The 23,152-nt window shown below is 44.5% G+C and overlaps 1 protein-coding gene across 1 annotated transcript in view; it reads left to right on the top strand.

Moving 5' to 3' along the window:
* MACO1 (macoilin 1) overlaps positions 1 to 23,152 on the top strand; it is a 239,647-nt gene that overhangs the window by 71,013 nt on the left and 145,482 nt on the right. The window contains exon 5 of the mRNA XM_069223924.1: positions 1,540 to 1,718. Within this exon, the coding sequence (XP_069080025.1) occupies positions 1,540 to 1,718 (179 nt within the window). The remainder of the gene's footprint in view (positions 1 to 1,539; positions 1,719 to 23,152) is intronic.

The following is a 23,152-nucleotide window of genomic DNA, read 5'->3' as shown; positions in this document are numbered from 1 at the left end:
ATCCTCTCTTACCCAGCAGGGCTCTGCTTTGGGAACCCTTAAAGGCAACCTTTCTGCCCTCTCTGCCTTTCTTAGACTGCCAGATCAACCATCCTTGTTCAACTCTCCCATCGTTGGGAGGTTTCTTGAGGGACTCACTCACATGTTCCAAACTACCCCATTCATAATGCTGCAGTGGTATTTAAACCTGGTACTTAAATACATTATGTGTGCTCCTTTTGAGCCACCACATAATTGTCCCTTGTGACGTCTCACTTTAAAGACAGCCTTTCTTATTGCCATCACCTCTGCTTGCAGAGAGAGTGAGCTCCAAGATCTTTCTTCAAAGCCACCATTTCTATCTGGCCATCTTGATAAAGTGGTGCTTTGTACTAGGGCTTCGTACTAGAGCCTCTTTTCTCCATAAAAGTGGTCACGCCCTGTAATGTAGGCCAATCCTTTGTTTTGCCTACTTTTACGCACCCCCACATCCTTCTCATGAAAAGGAGAGACTCCACTGCCTGGATCTAAATAGAGGGTTGGCGTTCTACCTTAAATCATACCAAAGACTTCCAGGTGAACAATCAACTCTTTGTTCGTTATGTGGGTGCGGAGAAAGGACAGGCGGTGTAGAAGCGCAGCATCTCTGGATGGTTGTCCTCTGCATCAAGATGTGCTATGCTTTGGCAAAAAAGCAACTGCTGCAACCACGTAGTTGGCTCACATCTGCCAGGCAGCAATGTAGGCATCCCTGCACACGTTCACAAAGCACTACTGCCTGGACAGACAGGTCTGTAGAGACGGCTACTTTGGCCGTTTGGTCCTGCACGACTTTTTAGTTTGATCTTGGTTCAAAGCCCACCTCCGAGGATGCTATTGCTTGGGTATCTATTCTAAGGTAAGGAATGTGCAACTAGAAGTCACTATCAGATGAACAAGTTACTTACCTTCGGTTAACAAATGATCTGGTAGAGATGTATTCTAATTGCGCATTCCTTACCGAACCACCCATCTCCCACCCCGCTCCCCCCCACCTTGCGAACTGAATTCTAGGGACACGGACTCCATTTTCATGGCCTAGTTTTGATGCACCAATATCAGTGTTCTTCATGGCTCCCCAACTGGCACAGAAAGTTGTGAAAAGAAACTGAAGGCAGGGCGCCAGGGTGGTGCTGTATATGACTGGGACGTCATCACGCGATCATGATGCCAGTGACCAATGCGGAGGCGATCGACACCACCTGATGGCATCAAAAGGTACTGCTCAAAGAAAAATCTCCGGAGCCAGTCTGATGTCTGGAGGAAATTCTAAGGTAAGGAATCTGCAACTAGAGTATGCCTCTACCACATAATTCTTTACCGAAAAGTACTCAATGGTAACTATTTAAATTAAAATTTCTTCATACCTTGTATAAAGTTTTCTTGTCTTGGATTATGAGCATTAAACAGGTATAGACAAGGGTTGCAGCAACATGCATCTGATTCAGGCCTCTTAATCTGGCATGTTTCAGACACATCTGAAAACTGTATATTTAATAATTGATGTTGTTTTCTTCCTAGTATTGGCTACCCTGTTGTGACATTGGGATTTGGTTTCAAAAGTTATGTCAGTTACAAAATGAGGTTAAGAAAGCAAAAAGAGGTGCAGAAGGAGAACGAGTTCTATATGCAGCTTCTTCAGCAAGCACTGCCGCCGGAACAGCAGATGCTACAAAGGCAAGAGAGGGAAGCAGAAGAAGGTATGTCCCATCTTTCCTTTTCCCATATCCATCAGTGCCATGTTGACAAGAATGCCCTGTTATATTGGCTGTGTATTGTTGCCTGAATAGCACTGTTTAGTTTTGCAGAAATGCATATTTTCAGGTTCTCAGCAAATTATAACTTATTTTGTTGATGAAGTATGCTAAGTCTTGCATAGTCCATATTTCTGGTTAATGCTGTCATTATAAACCACATTTGAACATTGTTTGTTTTCAAGGAGGCTTCAGCCTGGATACAGTACAAAAATCTATTGAGGGTCTCAATTATTAAATATTGCATTCTGCTATTATGATGAGATCCCCTAATTTCTTTTCAAAAGGCTGTTAAATGGGAGAAGTTAAAACATTGATACTGGGTGAAAATCTAAGTTGACTCCCGTTACAAACATATGTGCATGTTATTATAAATAGACCAAAAATTAAATACAATGGCATTTTCTTGAAGTTCTTTCTATGTGAGAACTGAGAAAAGTAATTTGAATACAACATAATAAAGTACATGATTAATAATTGTAGGAAAGTACCATCTTGCCTGGCATGTTACCCCCATATTTCACTGTATATATGTTGTTTTAGTCTGTGTCACTGGGACCCTGCCAGTCAGGGCCCCAGTGCTCATAAGTATGTGCCCTGTATATGTTCCCTGTGTGATGACTAACTGTCTCACTGAGGCTCTGCTAACCAGAACCTCAGTGGTTATGCTCTCTCTGCTTTCCAAATTTGTCAATAACAGGTTAGTGACCAATTTCACCAATTTACATTGGCATAATTTGTCACTAACAGGTTAGTGACCAATTTCACCAATTTACATTGGCATACTGGTACACCCATATAATTCCCTAGTATATGGTACTGAGGTACCCATGGTATTGGGGTTCCAGGAGATCCCTATGGGCTGCAGCATTTATTTTGCCACCCATAGGGAGCTCTGACAATTCTTACACTGCCAGTGCAGCCTGAGTGAAATAACGTCCGCGTTATTTCACAGCCATTTACCACTGCACTTAAGTAACTTATAAGTCACCTATATGTCTAACGTTCACCTGGTGAAGGTTGGGTGCAAAGTTACTTAGTGTGTGGGCACCCTGGCACTAGCCAAGTTGCGCCCACATCGTTCAGGACAAATTCCCCAGACTTTGTGAGTGCGGGGACACCATTACACGCGTGCACTGTACATAGGTCACTACCTATATACAGCGTCACAATGGTAACTCCGAACACGGCCATGTAACATGTCTAAGATCATGGAATTGTCGGCATTGGGGGGACAATTCCATGATCCCCCGGGTCTCTAGCACAGAACCCGGGTACTGCCAAACTGCCTTTCCGGGGTCTCCACTGCAGCTGCTGCTGCCAACCCATCGGACAGGTTTCTGCCCTCCTGGGGTCCAGGCAGCCCTGGCCCAGGAAGGCAGAACAAAGGATTTCCTCTGAGAGAGGGTGTAACACCCTCTCCCTTTGGAAATTGGTGTGAAGGCTGGGGAGGAGTAGCCTCCCCCAGCCTCTGGAAATGCTTTGATGGGCACAGATGGTGCCCATCTCTGCATAAGCCAGTCTACACCAGTTTAGGTATCCCCCCAGCCCTGCTCTGGCGCGAAACTGGACAAAGGAAAGGGGAGTGACCACTCCCCTGACCTGCACCTCCCAGGGGAGGTGCCCAGAGCTCCTCCAGTGTGTCCCAGACCTCTGCCATCTTGGAAACAGAGGTGTCTGTGGCACACTGGACTGCTCTGAGTGGCCAGTGCCAGCAGGTGACGTCAGAGGCTCCTTCTGATAGGCTCTTACCTCCCTTGGTAGCCAATCCTCCTTCCTTGGTAGCCAAACCTCCTTTTCTAGCTATTTAGGGCCTCTGCTTTGGGGAATTCTGCAGATAACGAATGCATGAGCTCACCAGAGTTCCTCTGCATCTCCCTCTTCACCTTCTGCCAAAGGATCGACCGCTGACTGCTCAGGACGCCTGCAAAACCACAACAAAGTAGCAAGACGACTACTAGCAACCTTGTATCGCTTCATCCTGCTGGCTTTCTCGACTGTTTCCAGGTGGTGCATGCTCTGGGGGTAGCCTGCCTCCTCTCTGCACCAGGAGCTCTGAAGAAATCTCCCGTGGGTCGACGGAATCTTCCCCCTGCAACCGCAGGCAACAAAAGACTGCATCACCGGTCCTCTGGGTCCCCTCTCAGCACGACGAGCATGGCCCCTGGTACTCAGCAACTCTGTCCAAGTGACTCCCACAGTCCAGTGACTCTTCAGTCCAAGTTTGGTGGAGGTAAGTCCTTGCCTCCCCAAGATAGACTGCATTGCTGGGTACCGCGTGATTTGCAGCTGCTCTGGCTCCTGTGCAGTCTTCCAGGATTTCCTTCGTGCACAGCCAAGCCTGGGTCCCCGCCACTCTAACCTGCAGTGCACAACCTTCTGAGTTGTCCTCCGGCGTCGTGGGACCCCCTTTTGTGACTTTGGTGGACTCCGGTTCACTCTTCTTCCAAGTGCCTGTTCAGGTACTTCTGCGGGCGCTGCCTGCTTCTGTGAGGGCTCCCTGACTTGCTGGGCGCCCCCTCTGTCTCCTCATCCAAGTGGCAACATCCTGGTCCCTCCTGGGCCACAGCAGCATCCAAAAACCCTAACCGCGACCCTTGCAGCTAGCAAGGCTTGTTTGCGGTCTTTCTGCGTGGGAACACCTCTGCAAGCTTCTTCACGACATGGGACATCTATCCTCCAAAGGGGAAGTTCCTAGTCCTCTTTGTTCTTGCAGAACAGCAAGCTTCTTCCAACAGGTGGCAGCTTACTTGCACCCTCAGTTGCCATTTCTTGGGCTCCTGCCCACTCTCGACACTGTCGCGACTCCTAAACTTGGTCCCCTTGTCTTACAGGTACGCAGGTCCGGAAATCCACTGTTGTTGCATTGCTGATGTTTGTTCTCTTTGCAGAATCCCCCTATCACGACTTCTGTGCTCTGTGGGGGTAGTAGGTGCACTTAACACCTACCTTTCAGGGTCTTGGGGGGCCTATTTTTCTAACCCTCACTGTTTTCTTACAGTCCCAGTGACCCTCTACAAGCTCACATAGGTTTGGGGTCCATTCGTGGTTCGCATTCCACTTATGTGCTCCTATTGCAATCTATTGTAATTCTACACTGTTTGCGTTACTTTTCTTGCTATTACTTACCTAATTTTGGTTTCTGTACATATATCTTGTGTATATTCCTCATCCTCATACTGAGGGTACTCACTGAGATACTTTTGGCATATTGTCATAAAAATAAAGTACCTTTATTTTTAGTATATCTGTGTATTGTGTTTTCTTATGATATTGTGCATATGACACCAGTGGTATAGTAGGAGCTTTACATGTCTCCTAGTTCAGCCTAAGCTGCTTTGCCATAGCTACCTTCTATCAGTCTAAGCTGCTAGAAACACCTCTTCTACACTAATAAGGAATAACTGGACCTGGCACAAGGTGTAAGTACCTCTAGTACCCACTACAAGCCAGGCCAGCCTCCTACAATAATTATGTTCATTCTGTCATTAAACCACAAATATACAAGGTTGTTAGTTAAAGGAGTCGTTCTGCGTGCTATGAACCACGAAGTTGAATTTTTATATTATTCCATCATGCACGCACTGCATTTCTGTTTGGACATGGTTATGTAGATCCCTTCCTATTGTTGGTAAATGTAGGTTGTGGTAGGATAAGGACAAAAGTCCTCATGTGGAGGTTACCCAGAAAGCCCTTTTAAGTGCAACATAACTCAACAGTTACTCAACTAGGAAGTGCACTTGCGTAATCCAGGAGAAGAGTCAGATGCTTATCTCTGCCTGGCTTACTTAACTACTTCTGTGTATGTCCGGTTGCAAAACTGTGAATAACAGGTAAAAGATATCAGCAAAACAAGAAATATCGACTATAAAAATCACCCACAAAATTGCAGCACAGCAGTTCAGAAGTCTATCTCACACAGTTGCCACAGATTCTGTCAGTAGAAATAGTATGGATAATAAACGAAAATAAAGATATGGGGAAAAACATCACAAAAGTGCGTGAAAATGTGAATATTTAAATTTTTTAACTGAGTTTTGGATTAAAATGCAGCCCAGTTTGGGACCACAGTCACAGCAGAAAACTCCAAATAGAACAAAGAACACCAGCAGATATATCTAGATGCACAAATGCACAGGGAAGTTGAATGCAAGGATAAAGTTCCCTAGAATGTGACCTGTATACCCTAACTATACCTTAGATACAATTTGTAATGCAGTGCTCAGAAAGTCACAAGCAATGTTGTTGTTCAAAATAATAGTTGCAAGAAACATACATGTTATTAATACCCAAGAAAAAGGAAAAACATTCACTTCTATGTTTAAATCTATCCTGCGTTTTTAAAGACCATGTCAAGGGATTACTTAACTAAAACATGTCAACACATACAAAACTGTGTAGTTGTCATAAGACATCTGAGTAGTACTCAAATGATTAAACACTGGTACATGAATTGCCTCCCAGCAAGTTCAGTGCTTCATGCGTTAAGGTTTTTTTTTTTTTATAGCTGTGTCCTGAATTTGTTGAAAATATTTTTCACTTCCTTATGATTCAGACCTTTGCGGGCAAACTCTTGTCTTCAGTTCTCCCTGGACCCTAGTAGTATATTTCTGAAAAAGTGTAAGCTAGCAGTATGAGTCTGATTCAACGATTTCGTTTTTGTGGGATATGCATTAAAATATTAATAATTCACCTGTATGTGTTGGTTTTTCACACGTAAACTTCAGCCTCCTGATCTAACATTGGTTTAAATGACATCACATGAAGAAATAAGGGCACACTCCCATACTGGAAGTCTGACATCTTCCTTTTATGGAGTCTGGGACAAATGCTGAGGTTTCCCATCAACCAGGAAAATAATATTGTTGTTTCCATCAATCATTGGTTGCTATAAACAATATTCCAGAATATGCCTTTCTGTTTTCGGTAGAAACCACTGTCCATTCTCCATCCTCATTGAACGGAACCACCACATCTTCAAACTGTTTCATTTCAACAAGTTGAAATGTGTCTTAGAATCTGTTGTCATCTTGCAATGTTCTACTGCTTCTAATGATTCGATCTTTGCATGGTGCTGTGGCAAGAGGGTTTGGGAAGCTCCTGACCGATGAGCCCCTTCAGGGTAGGATCTGTAGATCAGTCGATATTTAAAGCAGAGAAAAAAACTCTGAGCACTGATATTTTTGGTGCTTTAGCAACAAAAGTCTTAAAATGTTACAATAATTTTTTTATGGGAAGTCTCTTCTAGATTAATATGCTGTGCATAATTCCACTATCTAGTGGTTGGATCCGGAAGAGTTACATTACAAATTGTTTTCCTACTGTTGGTTGGTGTTTCCAAAGTGGGAGTCTGAGCATGATGGCGACTGTAAGCTTACAGTGCCACATTTGGTGACTGTCATTTTAGATTCTTTATTTTCGTTGGTTGGTTCGGAGGTTCACTGAGAGAGCTCTTGAGGAAGAGGCTGAAATGCAGTCACCTCTGAAAGTGGCTGAAAAGTTTGCGTGGGCTCTCATTATCCTAAATGAGACTACTGGATTTCTAGGCAGCAGGATCGATAACGGTGTGGGGGACTGAGTCTGACCCACGTGTAAGGAACTCTGTGACCCTAAATCCGGTTTTTGCTCCGGCTAACTAGCAGTGCCTCATTTCTCCCACGGGGAAGAAATGATTAGGCAGCCGAGCGCATGACATCTTTGGAACTTCTCAGGGAAGTCGTGGTCATTCAGATCCGAACCAACTCTCTCATTAACAATATGATCTCATATACAAATGACAAAGACAGTATAAGTTTTATATAATGTTTTAATAAAACAACTGTATTTTAGATAATAAGGCGTGAGCCGCAATAACCAGAACAATACAACATAGTAGGATTGATATAGTCACCAGGAGAGTAAAACATAAGAATAAAGCTATCATATTTCCTAACAGTTTCTACTCTCCCTCTGCTTGTTCTATTTAGAGCACAGCATGTTAAGCTTCTAGCTTGCCTTTCCGAATCACCGGGGAGACATACGCCCTCATACCTGAGCAAAGGCCTGTGATCTGGTTCAGCATCTGCAACGAGGCAGTCAGCGTCTAGCTGTGGGTCTCTGGTCGGAATCTCCCTCTCGCATGTATTGGGACAAGGAAGTGATTTTATAACTAACATGTCATCGTGATCACAAAATGTCCCTACGCAGGAATGCCAAATCTAAACTCCTACCACGTCTATCGGCAATGTACCAGACTGTATCCTTGACTGAACCTCAGAGTGAATATGTTATGAAGAACTCCAGTGCTGAAGTAGGCAAAACAGTGTGATATGAATAAAAAACAACACCGTAGAACTGGCTATTTGAAAAATAACAGTACGAAGCCTAATAAAAAGCATTTAGAGCAAAGTGCACAGAGGCTCTAAGCTGTCAGCAAATGAATAAAATACATTCAGGGCAAAGTGCACAAAGGCCTAAAGCCTGAAGCTAATGCGCAAAATATACGTAAAACTAACCACACTACACCCTCCCCTTGTCGGTAGCAAGTGGTTCTAATAACATAAAAACATGCCCCAAACACAAACAATATAATTCGACAAGGTAAGAAGACAACAAAGTCATAAATTAAGGGAACATGTGACGATAAAGCCAAATTCAATATAGTGTCAATTTTGCCGAAATCCAGTTGTCAGATAGAAGCAATAGAACGTAGGAGCTCCTCCACTTCGATATATGTTAATATCGGAAGATCCACGCCACAAAGTACCATGGAGCAGGTGTGTTCCAAAGCCCCAAAACCATTCAGGGCGGCACCCCGTGCAGCGCCAATGAAAGAGACAATACCATCTTCCTCCAGGAAGGGAATCTCATAAACCGCCTCACGAAGCAAACGCAACCGTAGTGCACAAGTCTGGGAATGAGCCCTAATCGGGAACATCAACAGAACAGGATCGACCACTGGAGGGCGCTGCAGTGAGAGACAGAAAGCCAGTGCATGTTCAAACGAGCACCAAAGGCATCGAAACACGGGTTGCACACAATCTAAAACCGGTCTGAATGACAGAGACCAGTCACACTCCAAATGGCTCAGGAGTATAGCTCCAAAATGCTGCCTCATGCGTTCACGACACAGCTGCGCTGACGGGAGCAGCAATGTAGGATTTCGTCGTGGCGGGACAGCCATTGCGAAAAAATAGCAACAATAGCAAGACTCCAGCCAACAAAGCCAAAGTAATCGGGAAACCCCCAAAAATGCTTCCGAAAATAGAGTGTATAGCCGAAGGTATCAAACCGAATATGGAAGAGAAGGTGTGAGCGAAACCAACCCCAACGGCTTTGAAAAAATGAGCAATACCAGCAGTGCTGGATGCATTAAATATACGTCCCACAAGTTCACCGAAGTGACTTGGAAAGTTAGTATTCAAAAGGGACTGTATCTCCGCTGATGACCTTGCCACCTGAAGTGCGTAGGTCTCGCTAGCAGATGTAAGGGCCACATGCTTTTGAAACAATAAAGCTTTCAGCCTACTCAACTTGTCGAAATCAACCTTGGAAGTAGCAATATGAGGCCAGATGTCCGCTACCTCCCTAATTTGAGTGGGGGGGAAACGACACATTCCCGCAGCACGTAACGGCCTTGTTGACAACGACAACGTAAACTATTCCGGCACGCATGCCACAGCAGCGTTCGCTGTTAAGAACAACGTAACTGCCGTTAGAAAGCACCTGGAAAGTGTTTTTAATAACTGGGACTGGAACACCCTTCAGATAACAAGCTAAGGTAGCAATCGAAGCGTTACACGCTCCGTGCAAGGACAGCTGTTTACAAACCATGGAATGGCTGACAGAAGCTTCGCATTCGCTACCGCTAAGAAAAACCTCCCTCAAACCATTAACACATCTGTATTGAAAGGGAAGCTCCCACACCTTGTGTATGTAACTGTCTAACTGCTAAGAGATCAGTCTGTAAATCTCGTAGGATATGCGTATGCTTAATCGTCCAAAATCTACTCGAAAAATTCAGACGAATCAACTCGTATAAGGGTTTTATACGCGTAGCATAATCAGGAATGTAAGTTCTGCCAAAATTCAGAAACCCCAACAATGACTGGAGCTTCCGAACCGTATTAGGAGGCTGCAATAAAGCACATTTCTCCAAAAAATGTGGGGCTAGGCTCTTGCCCTCACTCGACAACTCATATCCCAGGAAAATGACGCTGAGGAAGGCAATCTTTGATTTCTTAAAATTAAACTTATAGCCAATATCAGCAAACCCCACAACAATGCGCGATACGCGCCTTAGATGTTGCAGAATCTCATTGTCAGTCAGATATATGTCATCAACATATGATAACGCTTCAGGGTCCAACTCGTGCAGCATTTCAGTCACACGAGCCGAAAACAGTCCTGGGCTATTCTTATACCCCTGAGGCAAACGACAAAAAAAATTCTGAGAGCCAAACGCACTGAAACTGGTATAGTCCCAACTTTCGGGCGCTATATTTTGGCAAAAAAATCCATTCGAGATATCCAACGTTGTTTTGTATTTCTTACGCACTATATTGTTCATAAGCGCTGCGCTATGTGAATTCTGTATTGCATATGTGCGTGTGTGACTATTCAAATGTCTGTAATCCACCACTATCCTATATGAATGGTCCGGTTTAGCAACCGGAATTAAGGGATTATTCATCGGCGAGACACAGGGCTCAATTACACCCTGGTACTCCAATTGTGTAAGAATTTTCCGAACCGATGCCCTTGCCTCAAATTTAATAGGATACTGTGGCTGAGGTGTGCCCTTTATTGGAATTACATGATAAGGTGATTGTCTATCCCACCCCACATTATTTCTATATAGGGCGGGAGCCTGTGCTAGAGCCCATGTTTTACCATAGGACTCCGCTAGCTCTCTCGGAACAAGTGCTGAGAAGGAAGGTACAATAACATCCTCCCCAACCGGACAGTCGCGAACAAAGTCAGGTGGCCAATCCTGTTCGGCCAACAGAACATCATATGATTTTACCACATGGTCCCAAAAGATGGCGTGTACAATGCGGTCAATGTCCCCTTCTAATCGTAGAGTCACATGATATACTCTATCAGAATCAGAGACACGCATGCCCGCCGTTTCGACTTGTATGAAGTCATCAGTTGCTTTCACCTCCAGATGCTCTAGAAGACTCCGGCGAACTATTGTGACCTCTGCCGCGCTGTCTAACAGTGCTAACGCCCATGTCTTGTTCGTCAAGAGAACTCTCTTCTTGAGCAGCATGTCTAACTGAGACTGCTGCCACTTTTTTCTTTTTAAATTGCTGTTTTTGTTGCAGCGGTTTCTCTTCTTGTTTAACAGAAACCTCCACTGAGCGTTGTGAATCCTGTCTCGGTGTCACGTACTCCGTCCTCCGCTCTGACCGCCCACCTCTCTCACTTCTCTTCTCTGAGGAGTCCTGAAAGGAACGAGATTGGCGTGTATCAGTATATTGATATCTATCAGGCGTCTTCAAATTATCCCTATTTCTGAGATTATACCTATTCTGCGGGGTCTCCGGTTGCGGAGACTGTCCCCCATCTTTTTTAGGTGTTTGCTGTTTCTTTTCCCAGCGCTTTTTTGTACCCTCAGGTTGCTGTTGCTTAGCATTATCTTTATTATTTTTACCCTGCAATTGGGGTTTCTGCGGTCTAGGCTATCGCGACCAATACTTGAATATGTCTCAGCTATTATTCTCGGAAGTTCCCGCTCTTGATCAATCTGTGGAACATCCCGAAGACGCATTCGCACGGCTAGTGCTACTGCCTCTCCCTTGAGATTACTCAAAATAATAGAAGAAACTGCGGCAAAATTGCCCATTAACTGCATGCCCAAATCTAAGGCAGGGGCAGCCCCATATTCATCTTGAATTTGTTTAAGCACTTCCGGTAAATTAGCTAAAGTCGGTGTACCGTGTGCTGTAGTGTAGAGCGCGGCAAACACCGTGCCCCAGGTATTACAAAGGTCCACCGGAGGAACCATCCCATACGGCAAACACATCGTCAAAATTCTATGTATATCCTGAGGTCCCGTATGGGGAAATACTGCTTCCAGCGTATTAACTTTTTGCGCCAGCCAAAATGGAGTCTCCTCACATTTAGCCGGTACCTTGCCCATAACTGAGTGTACAGTGGCCGGATTGATTCCCGGAACCACTGCTTGTGGGTGCCCCGGAGCAGCACGCGCTGCATTAGTATTTAATGTCTGCATCACAAACTGAACCAGTCTTCTGTATGTTGTAGCTAAGTCTATATATAAACGACGCACATCAGCCGATGCCAAATTTGCAACCGCAGGATATGGTGTGTAAGTAGCCAATAAAAAGACCAAGTTGGACCATCATTACTCAACGGACCTAACCTCACTTGTGCTACTGTATGTGGGAGGGCGCCATCAAGCCAATTATGGTGTTCTTGATAAGATAGAGGTATCTCTAAATAAGCGTAAGCCCTGTATTGTACAGGGGCATTCGCAACAGTGTATTCGTGAAAAGTATTTGTACCCCCATCAACTGCTGGAAATGCGACCCAAGAATAAAAAAATTCTGTCCTATAGGCTGCATGGGCATCCACCACAAAAGTGACTGACCCCCCTGGACTGTTAGTCCATGTGCTATCAGATGTCCTGTGAGCGGGTGACGCATATTGATTGCTATATTCACTACATTAGGATTCAAAAAATAGCTCTAGGTCAGAGAAGGCACACCAATATCGGGGTTTTTCCTTTCAAAGTTCAAGCTTGAACAACCAACCACCAACCACTAAGCAATAGGACGTACCAATCCCGTGGTGGCGGAAACCCTAAGCCCCACGGACGTCTCCGCGTACGGAACCGAGGAGTCAAAATATATATGAGACCGAGAGAGTCAGTCGGACCTAAACATTAGAGCCAGACCAATCGTTGGCGGCGCCATGTCGCGTGGGCTCTCATTATCCTTAATGAGACTACTGGATTTCTAGGCAGCAGGATCGATAACGGTGTGGGGGACTGAGTCTGACCCACGTGTAAGGAACTCTGTCACCCTAAATCCGGTTTTTGCTCCGGCTAAGTAGCAGTGCCTCATTTCTCCCACGGGAGAATTTAGAGCAAAGTGCACAGAGGCTCTAAGCTGTCAGCAAATGAATAAAATACATTCAGGGCAAAGTGCACAAAGGCCTAAAGCCTGAAGCTAATGCGCAAAATATACGTAAAACTAACCACACTACAGGATCACTGTATTTCGATACTGAGTCAAGGTTTTCCGGGACTTTTCGGGGGTATTTCCATGTGATCTGAAAATGATATTAGTGCGGTCCTTGGTATTCCTTGACAACATTTTGTAGTGCAAGCACAATCGTCAAATTGTGTCCAGACTGACATCAGATGTTCACTTTAAAGAACAAGCAACTAGTTGTTTATGTTCTGCCTGTCAAACCTTAACACCTTTTCATAGAAACAAGGTAGCTTTTGCCGATTGGGCAGCCGCAGACATGGCAGGTCTATAACAAATAGAGAGACAGAGGTAAAAAAAACTATAGATAAAGGAGATGGCTTTTTACATCGAAATGGAAGCCAAGGCAGCTCAGTAAAACATATGGAGAACCCAGACCTCAGTGAATTTCTTCCAGACGTTGAAAGTTCCCTTCATGAATAAAGACCCTAAACCTACAGTGCCACACACTAAGAAATAATTGGAACCATTACATGATAAGGCATTCCAACTGCCTGTGAAACTTGAAGTCCTTGAGCAAAAAATCTGACCTGCATAGATAAAAGCCCTCAATGCTGAAAAAAAGTGTAAGAATCTTGAGATACTTCCCACCCATCAGACAAAGCCACTGGTAGGGAGTTGCCTGACAGATTCAGTTGATAGCTGATAATAATTGAGCTTGAAGGGGAAAGGAGAGTCCGGCACCCTCGAAGGGCAAGTGTTATAGGGAAATTAACTCCTCCAACATAGCCCATGTTGAGAGGAAGAAGAGGGCACTGGAGGCAGAAATAGATATACTAGTTAAAAGTAAGAACTTCTTTGATGAATCTATGGAGCATCTTAAGGTCTCTAAACTCTTAGTCATTAAGAGACTAAGACCAGAAGCATAAATGTGTAAGACTCCAGAAACCCCACAAGTGGTAGAAGCAGGACAAGAGATGAGGGGGAGAGAGTTACTGATTTTCACAGTTGAAAAAGAGCCATGTTGGTAGCATCCATGCTCTTTCTTCTCTGGCCCCCAGGTATTGTATAAAGTTTAGAAATATACCACCTACAATGCCACCAAACAAAAAATATGCCTAAACTTGGGAAGAAATACTGCAAAAGGAAGTCTAAAAGCTAAATGAAAATGAAGCAGTAGTCAGTGCCTCTAGAGGAGTTAAGCACTACTCGGTGTACTTCGTGGTCCCAAAAGAAGAATTGACCCTACAGTCAATACTGTACCTGCAGTTTGTCAACAAATTAGTAAAAACCCAGATGTTTCAGATGACTGCACTGCAGGAGGTCATACTTCTGTTATAAACAAAAGACTACCTGACAACCTGAATTTAAAGGACACCTACTTCCACATTCCAGTTCACCCCTAACACAGAAGATACCTCAGGTTTGGGATTACGGGGGAGTGCAATACCAATTCAAAGTGGTGGATGCGGGGTGCGCAGGATGGTCTGTTTGTCCACTATCATAACTAGCTCAGTCCATATTCAAGTGGACAACTGCGGGAAAAATGCAGTGTATAGCACACCATGTGGCAGGAGTAGAAAAAGCTCTTCCAGACGAACAAACATTTTCCACGGATGGGAAATACAAGAACTGACAGATGCATTATTGTGACTGATAGACCTGTTCTTGACCACAGAAAACATAAAATAATGGTTTTACATCTAGGTACTACCCTTCAATAAGCTGCATCAGGGTGTTTGGTTATGCTTTTTCTCTATTAGCATTAATTCAAATTGTATTAGAGAAATTCAGAGCTTCCAATATGACTCTGACTTTATAGTGTCTCTCAGGTGGCCTCATCAACTATGGTTCTCTTACATAATTCAGAGCGTGTGGAATCTCCATGAGGATTCCAATACACAAGGGCACACTCCCAATACAAGGTGGATGGTGTTTCATTTGAATCTGGCAAATTTACTACGGATTTCATGGCTTAGCTCCTGAGAGAGCAGAATTTTTGTCAATTAAAGTTACCAGAACAGACATTATAGATCATTAAGGATGCACTTTGCCAATCCACTAGAAAGTGTTCTGCTTTAAAATGGAAATGATAATTTGTTTGACAAGAGAAAAAAACATTTTCTCTTTTTATCAACTGAGCAAACAGTGACAGAGACCTCACACATTCTGTAGACTTTAAATTATATGCTTCATTAGGAGTTTATCTACACCATTCATAAGAGGTGCTTATGCAAAACATGCACAAAGCATCAAGTTTCTTACTCTCAAGACAGCTTTCGTTGTAGCGATTACATCATTCAGTAAGTGAGAGAGAGTAAGTGAACTACAGGTATTCACTGTAGAAGAGCCATACATAAAAATGTGCAAAGATAAGAATATCACGAGGACACCTGAGGTTTTTACCTAAGGTATTGCCACCTTTGCACACCAATCAGATCATAGCACTACAAGTCTTCTATTAGAAGCTCAACAACTTATGAGAAAGGGCACTTCATATGGTAGATGCTGAGAAGGTAGTGTCGTATTATATGCAGGAAACCCAGAGTATCATGACATCTATGCAGTTCTTTATACCTATGCTTCTTTTTGTGTCCAGTATCTCTCTACAAGACATCTGCAAAGCAGCCACATAGTCAACAGAACACACTTTCACAAGACAATGGTGGGTAGATATCAACACTCGCAAATAAGTAGTGATTAGTCACATAATACTTAAAAAGTTAATCTCATCCCTTCCTTTATCAAACACCCTTCCACAGGTGAGATAACCCTTATACATAATCGTTGACCAGTGTGTGAATCTGGAAGAGACTTCATACTACAAAATAAACCACTACCTGTAATAATTGGTTTGCTGGCTCAAGATTTATTTGTGGCCATCCAACCTCCCCAGGGAAGGAGGGTAGTGGAGGAAGAGAATGACACAGCCAAAATGGTGGTGATGTGTTTGAGCCTTGTGCGCTTTCAGTGAATGACATGTTAAGGCTCTGCCTATGTCGATAGCCACCAACAATAAGAAAATGGTTTGAAATACAATAATTCTGGACCCAAGCACTAGATGACGATATTGTGCGTTGCATGTGAATCGTGAAGGTGTTAATTAGCAAAAGCATTATTATAGATAAATAACTGGTTTACTCTCTGTCATTGATAAATTTCAGACCATCAAATAACCTTTCAGTAGCAGCCATAAAAAAGTGTAAAACTAAGGAAATATGTTTGTCTGAAATGTTAAAATATGTAGTATATATTTATGAGATAAAGTACCCTGTCATACACTGATAAGGACATTGCAAGCCACAGAAGAGTTACTTGACTGTAAAGAGCAGTAGTGCTCAAAGTATGACCTGTGGCTGGCAGCAGCCTAGCAGACCTTTCCTTGCGGCCTGTATATCTTATTTTGGCTAATTCTGCTAGCCATGCAGCGTTATTTGGGGATTCTGGCTTTTGACTTTATAGTCAGTTTGCCTCATTTTATGAACAGGGTTACCCTGCGCATGGAACAAGTTGAAATGATTCTAGAAACAAAGCCCAGCCTCAGAAAAGCAATATAAACGATGTTGCCAAGGGCATGTTGTTTGTGCTTTCCTGATTACGGGCTTTGTTTCTACTGACCGTTTATCTTGTATGTTCAGCAAGGTCAACCTGCACATAGGTTAAAACTTAGCTTAGAGGACAGTGGACTGGAGAGACATAAAATTAATTGTGGGAACTGTGATTGTGAGTACAGAGGGGCAGGGTCAGTGAATGTGGGGTGGAAGGCCAGGCAGGCATTAAAGAAAAACAAAATGTTCAGTGGTGTGAGTAGCTGCAGATACACATGCTGTGCATACTCCGCCATCTGGTGTTGGGCTCAGAGTGTTACAAGTTGTTTTTCTTCGAAGAAGCTTTTTCGAACCACGAGATCGAGTGACTCCTCCTCTCGGTAATAGTACGGATAGGCATCAAGTCCTTTGTTACATTGTCTGCTTTCCGCCAACAGGTTTGGACGTGTTCCCTCTCACTCCAGTAGATCTCGGTTCAGTACCATCTGAACGTCTCTATCTTTTCCTTCAACGTCGGTATCCTTTTCAAACGCATTTCTGACTACATTTGATCCGATTGTAGCGTTGCGATCGATTAAAAGCCCTTCCGGGCATCCGCGTCCTTCTCGGGCCTACTGCATCACAGGCTCATGGATCAGGCTCCTTTTCGATTCTGCCCTTGGTGCCACACAAAATTCCCCTACACTGACCAGCACGACATCTTCGGTGAGGAACAGGCACAGACTGCGGTCTCCATCCCAGACTCTGACTCCGCTGCGGACAGCCAAATTATTCCTGCAGATTAAAAAGTCACAAAAAGACTTAGGTCCACCACTGCTTGCCGGCCATGGTCCGACCCAAAAACAACATATCGTCGACCGACCCTCGGGTCGGGTCAAAACTCACTCCACCGAACAGACTACCATGCCTGTTTCGGCATCGAGTTGAAAGATTTAGGCTTCCACTTCGGAACCGAGACATCCACGCTCTTCTTTGGACCCGAAAAAAACCTTTATCTATGGCTTAAACTACTTTTTTGGCCCTTTTAAAGCATTCTATCACCAATCTTTCGGAGCATTCGTTGGTGGGAAGAAAACAAGTTCCATCTCCAGAACAGGAAACAGATGAAACCAACATTAGACCAATTCTTGAGGTAATGGACCATAAACAAAGGAAAATACAGATCTATAGGGACACAGGGAAGATTATTGCCTATCCTCCTCCTATAACAAAGAGGAAACTAACATTCCAGCAAACTTTGAAAACTGGCCCTTCACCGGCCAAGTTATTTAAACATAAGGAGAAGCCAAAGACTGTGCATCAGCCTTTTCCACCGCATTTGCCTTCCCTTCCCTCTTCTCCACCACCTCACACTCCACAACCTTCACCAACACATTTTTCCACACAATCTCTTGTCTCCTCATATGGGGGTTATATGGGTGACAGTAATTATAACATGGACCCATGGGATATGTACGATTCAGACCCAATCCCATCTAATGACCCTGATCTGTATCCCACAAGGGCGTCTCTACCTGAAGACACCACAGACTATAATCAGGTCATTTCCAGAGCAGCCACATATCATAATGTACAAATGCACTCTGAGCCCAGAGAGGAATATTTCTTATTCATTACTCTTTCCTCTACACATAAGCAATACCAGTGTTTGCCAATGTTACCAGGTATGTTGACACATGTTGGTAACATTTTTAAAGAACCAGCAAAGGCTAGGGTATTAACACCTAGGGTAGATAAAAAATATAAAGCTGCACCAACTGACCCAGTTTTATATCACAACAACTGCCACCTGATTCTATTGTGGTAATTGAAGCTAGGAAAAGGGCAAACAGCCAGTCCACAGGGGATATTCCTCCCCCTGATAAGGAAAGCTGCAAATTTGATGCGGCAGGCAAGAGTGGCAACTCAGGCCGCAAATCAGTGAAGAATTGCCAACTCACAATTGCTTTTTGCCAGGTATGATAGGGCTCATTGGGACAAGATGCAGGAGTTCATCAATTGCTTTTAGCCAGGTATGATAGGGCTCATTGGGACAAGATGCAGGAGTTCATTCAATACCTCCCTATGGAACACCAAAAAAGAGCTCAGCAGGTAGTGGCAGAAGGACAAGCAATTGCCAACCATCAGATTAGATCTGCACTAGATGCAGCTGACACTGCAGATAGGGGAATTAACACAAGTGTTGTGATCAGAAGGCGTGCTTGGTTGTGGTCCTCAGGATTTCAACCTGAAATACAACGAACAGTCCTTAGTATGCCATTTAATAAACAGCAACATTTTGGACCTTAGATGGATGCCACCATTGAAAAGTAAAAAAAAAAAGAAAAAAAAAAGGACACCGATACAGCAAAGGCCAGGGGAGCCCTTTATACAACACTTTTTTGGGGCACTTTTTGTAAACCTCAATTGAGAGGAGGCTTTAAACCCCATACATCAGAGGCCTCTCCGTCCCAACAAAAACAGGAACAACAGTATTATCCCAGGGGATCTTTCAGGGGCTCCTATAGAGGACACACTTTTAGAACTAGAGGCAAATCTGCTGCCACAAGATGTGCCTCCACCTCATCAAAGCAGTGACTTCCCCTGCATCCCCACACAGCACACATCCTCCTGTGTGAGGAAGACTCCAATATTTCCACAGTCATTGGCAACAGATTACATCAGATCAATGGGTACTGTCAATTATCCACAATGCTTATTGCCTGGAACTCCACCAGACATTCCCCCTCGTTCACACAGGCTTTCTCCCGAACACATTGTTCTGTTAAAACAAATCTCTTCTACTAAAAGGTGCAATAGAGGTAGTTACCATCAAGGGACAGGAGTATATTCTCTATACTTCCTCATACCAAAAAAGGATGTCAGTCTCAGACCAGTCCTCAATCTCAGACCTCTCAATCAGTACATTCTCTCAGAGGATTTCCACATGGTCACTCTACAGGATGTCATTCCCTTGTTACAAAAACAAGACTACATGAAGGCATTAGATCTAAAAGATGCTTACTTCCACATTTCAATCCATCCAGCACACCACAAGTACTTTAGGTTTGTGATAGCAGGCAAGCACTATCAATTAAAAGTACTAGCCTTTAGAATAACAATAGCACCAAGGGTATTCACAAAATGCCTAGCAGTGGTTGCAGCGTACCTCAGAAGCCTTGTGGCATGTAGTGCTGCAGATTCACTTGCACCCTCCCTCCTCCCTGGAAGCCTGTAGCCGTTGTAGTACTTTTTAATGTAAATATGTATGTTCGATGGCATGTGTAGCTGCAGATACACATCCTGTGCACATCCCGCCATCTAATGTTGGGCTCGGAGTGTTACAAGTTGTTTTTCTTCGAAGAAGTCTTTTTCGGGTCACGAGATCGAGGGACTCCTCCCCTTTCGGCTCCATTGCGCATGGGCGTCGACTCCATCTTAGATTGTTTTCTTTCCGCCATCGGGTTCGGATGTGTTCCTTTTTGCTCCGCGTTTCGGTTCGGAAAGTTAGTTAGAATCTCGGAAAATTTGACGGTATTGTTTGCGCTCGGTATCGGGTTAGTTACAACAGATCAACACCGAATTTTGAAGAGCTCCGGTGGCCCTTTGGGGTTTTCGATTCCCCTGCGGGGCCTGGTCGGCCCGACCACGTGCGTCTTCAAGGCTAATGGAACGGACCCCATTCCGCTTCTGCCCCGAATGTCACAACAAGTATCCTTATACAGATCAGCATCTGGTCTGTAATTTGTGTTTGTCTCCAGAACACAAAGAGGATACCTGTGAGGCCTGTAGAGCGTTTCGGTCGAGGAAGACGTTGAGAGACTGAAGAGCAAGAAGACTACAAATGGCGTCGGCGCCGACAGGACAAAAACACTTGGAAGAAGAAGAAGAAACCTTCTCCATCGAGGATTCGGGCTCGGAAGAGGTCGATCCCGAACAGACGCCGAAAACCGTGAGTAAGACGTCAATACACAAAACTCACGGAAAGACCACTAAAGCCCAGGGGACGCCACCGCTAGCAGGCCATGGCTTAACCCGAAAAATCATCCCGACCAACCATCAGCACCGAAAAAGGGCATGCATGTGTCGAAGTCATCCGACTCCGGTCGAGATACCGGCACAGAGCAGACTCGACCCCGAGACACCGGGTCAGAGCAATCTCGGCACCGAGAGAGCGGCACCGAGAGATCAGTACGTCCGAAACATCCGGCCTCGGAACCGAAAACAAGTTCCTACACAGAGGAACAGGGCCTGTCCTCACAAATGCAAGGACACAGATTCGGACAGGAACTAGAGACAATGGAGCCAGATTACACTCAAAGAAGGCTCCACATTCAAAAAGACACAGGGAAGATCAGTACTCTCCCTCCAATCAGAATGAAGAGAAAACTTGCTTTCCAAGAGAAAGACAAGCAGCCACAGGCAAAGGTGGCAAGACAAGTAACCCCGCCACCATCTCCACAACGCTCACCACAACCATCACCGGTAGCCACTCCACCAATGATGCAGACCCAACTCATACAGGGATGAGTCAGGATGATCCCGACGCATGGGATCTTTATGATGCGCCTGTATCAGATAACAGTCCCGACTGTTATCCAGCGAGACCATCACCACCTGAGGACAGTACTGCCTACACACAGGTGGTGTCAAGAGCAGCTGCGTTTCATAATGTCACCCTGCATGCAGAACCTTTAGAGGATTACTTTTTATTTAGCACACTGTCGTCCACACATAGCCAGTACCAGAGTCTCCCTATGCTACCGGGAATGCTGAAACACTCCAAACAAGTGTTTCAGGAGCCTGTGAAGGGCAGGGCCATTACTCCAAGGGTGGAGAAGAAGTCCAAACCGCCACCAACAGACCCTGTGTACATCACGCAGCAATTAACACCAGACTCCGTGGTAGTAGGGGCAGCTCGCAAGAGGGCGAACTCACACACCTCAGGAGACGCACCACCTCCAGACAAGGAGAGTCGCAAGTTCGACGCTGCGGGGAATAGGGGTTGCGGCACAGGCAGCCAACCAATGGCGCATTGCCAACTCACAGGCATTGCTGGCTAGATATGATAGGGCTCATTGGGACGAAATGCAACATTTCATAGAACACCTGCTCAAAGAGTTCCAAAAGAGAGCACAACAAGTGGTGGAGGAAGGACAGAGTATCTCGAACAATCCGATACGGTCAGCAATGGATGCAGCAGACACAGCTGCTAGGACTGTAAATACAGCAGTGACCATATGGAGACCATGCGTACATCAGGATTCAAGACGGAAATACAACAAGCCGTGCTGAATATGCCATTTAACGGACAGCAGTTGTTTGGGCCGGAGGTGGACACTGCTATCGAAAAACTTAAAAAGGACACAGATACGGCCAAAGCCATGGGCGCACTCTACTCCCCATAGAGCAGAGGCACTTTTCGGAAAACACAGTTTAGAGGGGGGTTTCGGGGACAGAGCACAGAACCCTCAACCTCACAAACAAGGCCCACTTATCAGAGCCAATATCAGTGGGGAAGTTTTCGGGGACAATATAGAGGGGGACAATTCCCAAAGAGTAGAGGGAAGTTCCAGAGCCCCAAAACTCCACAAAATAAACAGTGACTTTAACGTCACAAATCCCCAACACATGACACCAGTGGGGGGGAGACTAACCAAGTTCTACAAACAATGGGAAGACATAACAACAGACACATGGGTCCTAGCCATTATCCAGCATGGTTATTGCATAGAATTTCTACAATTCCCTCCAAATGTCCCACCGAAAAGACACAACATGTCCAAACAACACATGGATCTTTTACAACTGGAGGTCCAAGCGTTGTTGCAAAAAGATGCAATAGAGATAGTACCAATTCATCAGAGAGGAATTGGAGTTTACTCCCTGTACTTTCTCATACCCAAAAAAGACAAAACTCTAAGACCTGTATTAGATCTCAGAACATTAAACATTTACATCAAATCAGACCACTTTCACATGGTGACACTGCAAGACGTGATCCCATTGCTCAAACAACAAGACTACATGACAACACTAGACCTAAAGGATGCATATTTCCATATACCTATACATCCTTCACACAGAAAGTACTTAAGGCTTGTATTCCAATTGTACATTACCAGTTCAAAGTGTTGCCATTCGGGATAACAACAGCGCCAAGAGTTTTTACAAAATGCCTGGCAGTAGTGGCTGCTCATATCAGAAGGCAGCAAATACATGTGTTCCCGTACCTAGATGATTGGTTAATCAAAACCAATACACAAGAACGGTGTTCACAACACACAAAGTATGTCATAGAAACCCTTCGCAAACTGGGTTTCTCACTCAACTACAACAAGTCACACCTAGAGCCGTGTCAAATACAACAATACTTGGGAGCAACAGTCAACACAACAAAGGGGATTGCCACTCCAAGTCCACAAAGGGTACAGGCATTTCAAAACGTAATACAAGCCATGCACCCAAAACAAAGGATACAGGTAAAATTAGTGATGAAACTACTAGGCATGATGTCCTCATGCATAGCCATTGTCCCAAACGCAAGATTACACATGCGGCCCTTACAACAGTGCTTAGCATCACAATGGTCACAAGCACAGGGTCAACTTCAAGATCTAGTGTTGATAGACCGCCAAGCACTCACCTCGCTTCAATGGTGGAACAATATAAATTTAAACATAGGGCGGCCTTT

The sequence above is a fragment of the Pleurodeles waltl genome, chromosome 3_1 (assembly GCF_031143425.1).
Source record: "Pleurodeles waltl isolate 20211129_DDA chromosome 3_1, aPleWal1.hap1.20221129, whole genome shotgun sequence".
In the NCBI taxonomy this organism is placed as follows: domain Eukaryota; kingdom Metazoa; phylum Chordata; class Amphibia; order Caudata; family Salamandridae; genus Pleurodeles; species Pleurodeles waltl.
Note: the sequence above shows the minus strand (reverse complement) of the source record. Positions and strands in the feature narration are given on the sequence as shown.